Source organism: Alnus glutinosa, chromosome 6 (assembly GCF_958979055.1).
Source record: "Alnus glutinosa chromosome 6, dhAlnGlut1.1, whole genome shotgun sequence".
In the NCBI taxonomy this organism is placed as follows: domain Eukaryota; kingdom Viridiplantae; phylum Streptophyta; class Magnoliopsida; order Fagales; family Betulaceae; genus Alnus; species Alnus glutinosa.
The window spans coordinates 29,413,417-29,424,092 of NC_084891.1; the positions used below are offsets into that span (position 1 = coordinate 29,413,417).

At 33.0% G+C, this 10,676-nt stretch overlaps 1 protein-coding gene across 1 annotated transcript; it reads left to right on the forward strand.

The window, feature by feature from the left end:
• The first annotated feature begins 5,284 nt into the window (after positions 1-5,284).
• On the forward strand, positions 5,285-10,676 carry LOC133870258 (catalase isozyme 3-like). The gene is made up of 8 exons (XM_062307343.1): positions 5,285-5,430; positions 5,704-5,800; positions 7,687-7,964; positions 8,951-9,727; positions 9,831-9,920; positions 10,034-10,101; positions 10,196-10,289; positions 10,401-10,676. Exons 1-8 carry the CDS (start codon positions 5,416-5,418, stop codon positions 10,458-10,460), a joined length of 1,479 nt encoding a protein of 492 aa, XP_062163327.1. The 5' UTR covers positions 5,285-5,415; the 3' UTR covers positions 10,461-10,676.

A 10,676-nucleotide genomic window follows, 5' to 3' on the forward strand; every position in this document is an offset into this window, starting at 1 on the left:
CTGCTTCTAGTTTAAGCAATACAAATTAACCATGTTCATATCTTGTAACAACCATCTAAAAGAAAGATCAAAGAGGAAAAAAAAAAGGTACCCAATGATGAGCCAATGTCATCTCAATGCATAAAAAGAAAGAAAGGGGAGCAAAAAAAAGGTACCCAATGATGAGCCATGTCATCTAAATGCATTAAAGAAAGATCAAAGGGGAAAAAAGGTGAAAGAAGTTAAAGACTAAGGGGAATTATTGCCGACTTCAAAACAGAGCACGTGTTGCCTGTCAAGAAGATAATGGCAAAATATAGGACAAATTGCCAATGTCAATACACCTCATAAAGAATATGAATTATTGCTTCAAATTGATGGTCGATTTGGACAAAAGAGATATATTTGTTATTGTAACTATTACACCATAAAGTGTGTGTGCCAGCTATTGATGTTATTTGTAATGCAGAAGGATCAGACTAGGGAACATAAATGCATGGAGCATCATAATATTGCATAAAGTTGAGTATAGTGCAGATATTTTCTATATTATAAGTGGAGAATGATTTTGACACATGCTATGATGCTAAGTAAATAAAATGCTAGACAGATCGCCGTATCGCTCAACATGGATAATGTACTATTATTTGGCAATATCAGTACCCCCTAAGCACTATATATAATGTGAATCGTTCTATTTTTTTTTTTTTTTTTTTTTTTAACAAGATAGCATTTGCTATCATATATTGCTGAAACGCCCCAAAGGGCAAGTACAAGGATAGAGGTACAAGACCCCCCTAAACCTTAAGTCAGAAAACAAATCTGACTTGAAGCAGTTCCCTAATTACAATCCACAAATATTACAAGGACCCCAATTAAATCACCTCTTTACAATTAAAGCCCATACAATAAACATAAGAGGATTGGCCTAGTCTACCCAGACACCAAATAAGCCCATGATTATTTGTGCATTATAAATAGACAAACTGTGATCCACAATAGACACATGAGAATGTACACAGAAAACAGAAAAACCCAATGCAACTGTGAATCGTTCTATTATAATCTAAACATGTCATGTCACATGTTAAATCTCACCGACCTGGGAATGATACCCTCCACCAAACTCAGAGGACGTTATTAAGTTGTACGACGACTATTTTAAGCTGCTCGAACTTCCGTAAAGAAAATTGTGGGATTCACCTGTTTTGGACAGACAGATTCTGCATTCATAGTTACTTGAGATAGGTTTAGTTAACCCATTGAAACAGTTTAGTAAAATTAGATAATGAGAGTGGTTTGCAGGTGTTGTCTTATTCATGGAAGTCTTTTGTAGGTTTAGAATATCAAAGGAGCAGGAATTAAAGCAGTATTAAATAACAGAAGTTGCAGGGTTAAAGCAGTAATTGATAATTTAATTTTTTTTTTCTCTAAAATACAACATTCATTCAACAAAGCAGGGTTACAAAGATAATCCTGAAGGATGGATACCCATATGATAAAAATAGTGCCAATACTCATAACACCAGTCAAAAAATGGGTGTACTTTTTATTCCAAAGGAATAAAAACTTTTCGGTCCTCTTTTACTTTGGACAAATCCAAAAAAATCGTACATAATTCAGATAATTTTTATAGGGCAAGAATTGCAAGATCAACTTGCCTAGAATAGTCCGAGCTGCAAAACCCAGTTGCTCTTTCTATCATTGTCTAAATTACGTACAACGAATTATTGGGTGTGGACCAACCAAAGCCTCCCCGGCCAACAAGCAAAGTGACATTCACAGGCTTGTGTTGATTGATGATGTATCTCTCCGCGTTTGACTTGTAAAATTTGCGGGGGCCAAACGCAACCCGAATCTTATGCTTACTAAAATGTTTAAATCAGCTTTAGTAATTAATGGTAATTGGATGGTGATGATGATAATTCCCATTTCACTGTCTTCCTCCATGGCAGGGAAAAAGATGGAGAGAGGATAACGATGATGTCTCTAAATAAATTAATAAATGGGATTTTGATCCCCTACAATCTCCTGCTCAAACAGAAGAGGAGAAAATAAAAAATTATAAAGCTTTCTTGTTTGAACAACTTGTTCAGATCCCATACAATTTTAGGAAATTTACGTCATTTATAGGCATTAAAACGTTTGAAAAATACTACCTATTAAAAATATGACATGTTACAGTTAGAAATTGAGTATATTTTCATCAGCTTCTTGCTCTCTACGGTGAAAAAATGTTTAAGTAAAAATCTGTCTTTTAATTTTTTGAAAAAGAAACGTTTTCGCAAAAGTAAAAAAGATGTTTTTTGGAAAGAAAATGTTTTCTAGTTGTCTTGATATTATGCAACTTTTTTCATAGGTGACATTTTCTTAGCGTTTCGATGTTTATAAACTGATCAGGATCCTCTATAATTATCAAATTTCTTTGAAATCAAGCTCTTTTTTACATCGAAATGACGTGAAAAATGGTACATATTAAAGATATGACATGTTAACAATGAAAAAAAAAAAGAAAAGAAAAGGTTTTTGTTGGAAAATATTTTTCCTTACACTTTATGTTATATAAAAGCTTCGAGCAAAAAATTGACTTTTAATTTAGTAAAAAAAAAAGCGTATTTTTAAAGGTGAAGAGAATGCATTTTGAAATGATTAGTTTTTTTTATTTTTTTATTTTATTGTTAACATATCATATTTTTAATATGTAATGTTTTTTTTATGTCCTTTTAATGTAAAAAAAAGTTTGAATTAAAAAAAGAAAAGAAAAATTGAGTTCTTTAAAATTGTAAAAAATCCTCAACCGTCAATAAAAAGTATAAATTCCGTAATTTGATAATCAAAATCAGTGCAGTGACGTTAATTTAGTGACTTTGAGTTTTGTCTTGAATCTTGATTGAAACAAGAGATATATGATGGAGTAAAACACAAGGGTTTAGACAAAACGCAATGGGACCCAGAAGTGAGAAGTGTCAATGGTCCATGCCACGTGCTTCCCTCAAGTGGGTGAGATTTCAGAATCATGAGATAAGGATCAATTGAATCCTGTCTTGACTCTTGACTCTTGACTCCTCACCTTCTCAAATCTCAATTATTTCAACAATCCTCCATTTTTTAGGATTTTTTTATTTTTTTTATATAATGCCTAAAAATAGCACGTTTCTAACTGTGGGTCCGCTCACCCCAAAAATCAGGATAAGAATATCGCAATTTCCTACCCCAAATCATCGTAATCAACACTACAGTCGTCAGTCGGGCCCGCTCTTATAAAATTTGCAGGAAATTGAACGTGTCATTGGCATCAGAATATACTGCAGGATCTTTCTAAAATTAGCATTATTCCACTCCTATCCTATCTTTGTTTACGTGGATTAATAATGTTGTTAAAAAAATAGGGTCCCAATACACTCTCTCTATTATTTTTCACATTATTGGTCAACGTAGACAAGAGTGGGATGGGAGTGGGATGAGAGTGTACAACCAAGCATTTCTCTTATTATTATTATTATTTTTAAGGAAAAAATATAATTTAACCTCTTAAGTTATCATTTTTTTGTCTGTATGACCCCTTAAACTATTAAGACTTGTACTCAGACCCTTAAACTACCAAAATTTTTAAAAAATACTCTTTTTGACAAAATATTCCCATAATACCTTGTCACTTGTCATTTTTCAATTAAAGAATACAAAATAAAAAAAAAATCAAGAAAAATAAATAAAATAAATGAACTAAAATTTTTTTTCTTTTTATTTTATTTTATTTTTTTAAAAAAAGATGGGTGTTTGGGGTGATGTTATTTTCCAACCGCGACCCGATCTTCCCAACACTCATCCGGTCACCGTCTATTTGTAACGCCGTGATGACTGATTTTATAACCCGGTTCAGCGAGTTTCGATTCCCAATCATCAGTTCGCTGATCTCAGTCGAGCTCAAGCTCGTCCCGTTCGAGAAAATATCTTTCACCTGAGAGAAAAAACTTGTGATCCTTAAGTCCCAGCTGTTAATTTCTCCATTAGAAATCGATCGAGGTTTTCCACAACAATGATAGACTTGCTTGTCGTTTGTAACAAAACAAAGTTTAGACTAGAATCATTCATAATCTTCGAAAAATCAATATCATAGACATCGAATGATAGGAAATTAGCTGTGTCCGCGTTCGGAGAGGTGGGGATGAGTTCGCCGAGTCGCAGACGTGCATTATGCTCAGCGACGATGCTGGAAAGAAACAGTACGTCCTCCGATCGATCGCAATATTTTTTTAAAAATAAAAAATAAATTTTGGTTCTTTTCAATTTTTAATTTGTCAATTTTTTTAATAAAAAAAATTTCTACTTTTTTTTTTTTTTTTTTTTTTAATTTTTTGATTTTATAATTGAAAAATGATATGTAGTAGGGATATTTTGCTAAAATGAGCATTTTTTAAAAGTTTGGATAGTTTGGAGGTCAAAGTGCAAGCCTTGGTAGTTTGAAAAGCCATATAAAAAAAAAAGGTGATACTTTCAGGATTAAGTTGTATTTTTTCTTATTTTTAATTGTGAACTTACTGACCAACATAACTTTACTGTTCAAAGGGTAAAAATGCTTTCAATCCTAATTCTCACTATTTTTTTTTTTGAATGGAATTCTCACTATTTTGTTCGGTTGAAACCCCCCACTTCATCCTCGAAAAAGTATAAAGTAAATCTCTTTTCTATTTAATGGAGTAAGAATAAAAAAATCTATTAGTTGATTTGAAGGGTCACCCTTGTCTAACATTATTACTCTTCTAATATAGAATTACTTTATGTCCATTCCCTATGTCTGAAAAAAATGATAAATATCTTCTTTAAATTGAATTAAAAGATTTTTTTTTTCAATTCAAACTATAAAATTAGTACATATTTAAAATACATGTGATTCTTAACTACATTTTTAATTATCATATATATTTTTAAGAGAATAGGCTTAGGTTGCTATAAAAAAATTACAACACTTATTGTAATTTTTTTAATGATGAAATTACAATACCTATACTATAATGTGTTTACGACATTTAAGCCAAAACCTATTTTTAATAGAGCCTATAATTCTCATCTATATTCTTAATACATTTAAGTCACATGTTAATTTCTACTTTAAAAAAAAAAAAAAAAAGTCTCATGTTAATTTAATGGAGGAAATTAAAGAAATACTTTCTCACCCATTTCAGAGGACAAATTTGTCAGAAAAAAACAAAGAGACTAATAGACAGTACATGAGAGTGACGACACTATAGGGTTGCCCTGTCAATCATGCATCACCTTTTGTGGTCACTTCTGGACAACGATAAGGTTAGGAGGGATATGAACAAAATTACCAAAATAGACCCTTGGTTTTGTGTATAAATCTTCTCAAATCAATACCCAAGCTTGCCACACGCACTTCTCTCTCTCTCCCTCTCTCTATCTCTCTCTGCTTGCGTCATGGATCCCTACAAGGTACTCAATCTTGGATTTGATTTTTCTTGTTATTAATTCATCTTTCTTTTTCTTGTTCTTTAATTTCTTAAAAAATATAATGGGAGTGGATCATACAAATGTGACTTGCCCGATCGTCCATCGACTTTGATACTATAATTTATTTGATACGACTCAAAATATATGAGATCTAAATTATTTTTTCAGTCACACGTCGTGTATATTCCAACTAAAGTATTTTAAAATATATATATATATATTACTGAATATGGTATTTGTGGTATATGGTGGCAGTTCCGTCCGTCAAGTGCTTACGATTCACCCTACTGGACTACGAACGCCGGTGCTCCGGTTTACAACAATGACTCATCCTTGACCGTTGGATCCAGAGGTATATATATATATATCGACTGTAATTTGTGTTATTTTCTCTCCTTTTTTTGTCCGGTCGGTGCTCCTGTGAAAGAGACAACTTACTCGAACGATTTAAGGCTCTTTGCGGTACCTTAGCAGTTAGCACCACCGTACGTCTGTCGTCACTAGCGTCGTCACTTCGAGTACGTCTACATGTGTGTTGGATTTGGATAGAGATTTTTTTTTTTTGAGTAATTCTAGCTGTTCGGCTTGTTGGCAATTGGGAAAATGTTAGAAAACTTTTAGGGACCCTCTCGCGGGCAAGGCGGAACCAAGATTTAGATGAGAGGGACACCCAAAAAAAAAAAAAAAAAATCTATTAGGGTAAAAATGTAATTTTGAGAGGTCGAATTCATTAAAAAAAAACAAAAAACAAAAAGTTTAGATAGATTTTTAAAAATTTTGGTCCCCCAAGCTACGGGCAAAGTAGTTAGCAAACCACCCGCCCACCTTTTTAGAGTATTTTCAACAATATTAATTATTTTAGTTATTCAATATATATATTTTAATTTTAGTTATCAACTTAAAACTTTTTTAGAGCAATGTTTCTTGTACAACTCTTTCACAACTTTTACACAAATCTAACTATTTTTTTTTTTTTTTTAAAAAAATGAGAAATGATCTCTACACTCATTTCTCACAACAGCCCCGCAACAAGCTGATGTGGCTGGTAATATTTTATTTTATTTTTTTAAAAAAAAAAAAAAAATATTACCAGCCACGTCAGCTTGTTGTGGGGCTGTTGTGAGAAATGAGTGTAGGGATCGTTTCTCAAAATTTTATGATCGACCATTAGATTTGTTTTTTTACATGTGGGTCTTAAATATTCAATAGTTGATATTAAAAAAAGAGTAATGTTTCTTACACAATTTTTGTACAACTTTTACACAACTCTAGCAACTTTCTTTTAAAATCAGCCATTGAATATTTAGGACCCACATGTTGGAAAACAAATCTAATGGTTGATCATAACAAAAAGTAGTTAGAGTTGTGCAAAAGTTGTGTGAGAGTTGTGTAAGAAACATTACTCTTAAAAAAAAGTTGTTAGAGTTGTGAAAAAGTTGTGGAAGAAACATTACTCAACTTTTGAATACAAATTCCAACAGATTTTTTATTCTACTTTTTATTTTTTTAAATATTAATTTTCAATCTTTTAAGAATAAAAATAAAAGTAAAGATATAGAAGTCACATAATCGATGACTCTTTCTCCAACAAGAAAAAAAATATTTTATTTTTATATATAGTATGCTATAGTGAATAGCATTCATTTAGCAAAAAATGTACTCTTACCTCTTCTTAACCTAATCTGCTGGATATGAAATTGGGTGATATTAGCTAGAAATACGTATTATGATCGGTTTACCTAGATGATCTTAAACATGTAATCTATATAAGCTATTTCACATTTGCTTTTCATGATGAACATATATATTCAACATTTTGTTATGAAAGGGCAACATATTGAATATTTTGTTTTGGGCTTAAACTTTTAGGATAAATAGATTTATTGAATATCTTATTATTAATTAAATGATTGAGTTAATCATTTTCTATAGTATCATATGATAAATCCGATTTTGAACCTTATCTCTCGGCCAATTCACCTCCGATTTTAATTATACATGTACCCACCGGGACACGTGAGTTAACAAAAAAGAAAAAAAGAAAAAAGAAAAAAAGAAAAGGCCTTAACTATGTATAATTAGCTTCAAAATATTGGAAAACATCGAAACTCGTTTGAGTTTTGGGGTATTTTCTTTTTCTTGGTCGGCCATGAACAAATTATCAGAGTTTTAGGGTACTTAATTAATTATAAACAAGAAGAGTTGATGAATTAGTTTGTGTACTTGTTTGATATATAGGTCCAATTCTTCTGGAGGATTATCATCTGATAGAGAAACTTGCCAACTTTGAAAGGGAGCGGATCCCAGAACGTGTCGTCCATGCTAGGGGAGCGAGTGCAAAGGGGTTCTTTGAGGTCACCCATGATGTTACTCACCTTACATGTGCTGATTTCCTCCGAGCCCCCGGAGTTCAGACACCTGTCATTGTCCGTTTCTCCACCGTTATCCATGAGCGCGGTAGCCCTGAAACCATCAGGGATCCGAGAGGTTTTGCTACCAAGTTTTACACTAGAGAGGTACTGCATGACAACTCATCTAAATATGATTTTTTTTTTTTTTTTTTTTTTTTACATATTTATACCCTTTTAGAATTCTTAAGGTATTTTAATTATTATATAAATTTTCTTAATTTTTAAATGATTATAATTTTGTTGCATCAATATCTATTCCTTTTAAAATACAATAAAAAAGAGTAATGCAATAGACAACATTGTTGACATAGTCTTCCTCCGATCTAGTCTATAAAAATGTTAGATATTCTTTTGTAGGTAAAAATCGCATTTTTTTCTTTAATAAAATTTCTTTCAACTTTGTCCTCACAATTAAACAAAGATGGATTGATAATGCCACATGAGCAAAGTATGATGAAAGTGAAATAATATTATGTTTTATAAAATTTCTCATAAAGAAAATGCTGAAATAATAAATGTTGAGCTGATAAAAATGGTAAATGCATGATGATATAGCAATATTTCAACCATTTAATTTGAAAATATGGTTTGAGATTTGTGGAAATTTTTTATATGATAAATTTAGTATAAGAATTATAAGAAGGAAACATGTTTGGAGTATTACAATTTTTACTACAAAATTATTTATAAATTGATGTGACAACCTATAGTTGGAAAAATAATTAAGAAAAATTGATAATGCAAATATTTTGAATAATTTATTTCACTAATTATAAACTTCTACATCAGTTTATAAATAATTTTATAATAAAAATTGTAGTATCTCTAATAATATAAAATTTTATTTTGGCCAATATGCCTATAGTTGGCAGCCATATAATGGTTTTTACTATATATATATATATATATATATTCAATAATTTTGTAAGAAAATATTTGGAGTTCTATCTAGCTTACTGCAAAAAATTTCCCATATCTATTGGTTTATACATGTTCTAATAAATAAAATTATAAATTTCATAGGCATATGACTGCATTGATTAATTTCACTTTATTAAGGTTAATATTTTCTCCTTTTTGTTGGCGCTCAGGGTAATTGGGATCTTGTGGGAAACAATTTCCCCATCTTCTTCGTCCGTGATCCTATGAAATTTCCAGACGTGATCCATGCTTTCAAACCCAACCCCAAGACCAACATCCAGGAGTATTGGAGGGTTCTTGACTTCCTCTCCTACCATCCAGAAAGTCTGAACACTTTCATGTTCCTGTTCGACGATGTGGGTGTCCCACAAGATTACAGGCACATGGACGGCTCAGGCGTTCAAGCCTATACCCTGATCAACAAGGCCGGAAAAGTACATTATGTGAAGTTTCACTGGAGACCCACTTGCGGGGTTAAGAATTTGTTGGAGGAAGAGGCGATTCGGGTCGGAGGAACCAATCACAGCCATGCCACCAAAGATCTCTACGACTCCATTGCAGCCGGCAACTTTCCTGAGTGGAAGTTTTACTTCCAGATAATGGATCCTGATGATGAGGACAAGTTTGACTTTGACCCACTTGACACGACCAAAATCTGGCCGGAGGACATTCTGCCGCTGATTCCAGTTGGGAGGTTGGTGTTGAACAGGAACATCGACAACTTCTTTGCAGAGAATGAACAACTTGCGTTTAACCCTGCCCATGTGGTTCCTGGCATCTACTACTCGAGTGATAAGATGCTTCAGGGTCGCGTCTTTGCTTACTCTGATACTCACAGGCACCGTCTTGGACCAAACTATCTTCAGCTCCCGGTTAATGCTCCCAAGTGTGCTCATCACAACAATCACCATGAGGGTTTCATGAATTTCATGCACAGGGATGAGGAGGTACTTGAGCATTTTTCTACGTTTTCGAATCAAAATTTTTAAAAAATGTAATTTATGCAGACTAATTCTGATGGGATGCTATATATAATGCTGATGTTTTAAGGTCAATTACTTCCCCTCGAGATTTGATCCTGTTCGTCATGCTGAGAAATTCCCCATTAATAACCATGTCCTCACTGGAAGGCGTGAGAAGGTCAGTTTTCACCGATTCCCACTCTGTTTTGCCAAAAAAAAGAAGAAGCCACTTTGCAATTGTGTTTTGACTAAGGATATTGGAATTCACACTGAATTTGTTGGTTAATGCAGGTCGTCATTGCGAAGGAGAACAACTTTAAACAACCAGGAGTGATGTACAGATCATGGGCACCAGACAGGTTCTTGTCGTCCTCCATTGTTGTTTTATGGATGCCATGCCATATATGATAAATGTGTGTCAATTGAATATTGTTTCTTTTGCATTTCTCTCAGGCAAGATCGATTTATCCGCCGATGGGTTGAGGTTTTATCTGACTCTCGTGTCACCCACGAGATCCGCAGCATCTGGATCTCATACCTCTCTCAGGTGAGCGTCTCTCCAATGTTGCTTCAAAAATTATAGCCGTTATAATTGAAAGATTAAAAAATTGAATGGAATATTTTGCTGATTTGATGTTCTTGCTGGCATTGGGTACAGGCTGACAGAAATCTGGGTCAGAAGGTAGCATCTCGTCTTAATGTGAGGCCAACCATGTGAAGGGTGATACAAGGTGGATGTTTTCAGCAGAATAAATCGAGTGAGAGAGAAGACTAAATGTGAGAGATTGCAGGCGATATGGAAAGGATAAATCCCTGTTAATCCTGTAATTGCTGTGTAGTGTCGCATATATATTATAATCTTTACATGTTGTGAGACTCTTCAACCTGATGTTTCAATGTAATAAATGCCGGTTGTATGTGCAACTTCTGTTTA

Excerpts from the sequence above, each read along its gene's own strand:
- LOC133870258 (XM_062307343.1), top strand. Across the intron at positions 9,921-10,033 it reads TCACTGGAAGGCGTGAGAAG|GTCGTCATTGCGAAGGAGAA; the intron begins GTCAGTTTTCAC and ends TGGTTAATGCAG. Across the intron at positions 10,290-10,400 it reads GGATCTCATACCTCTCTCAG|GCTGACAGAAATCTGGGTCA; the intron begins GTGAGCGTCTCT and ends CATTGGGTACAG.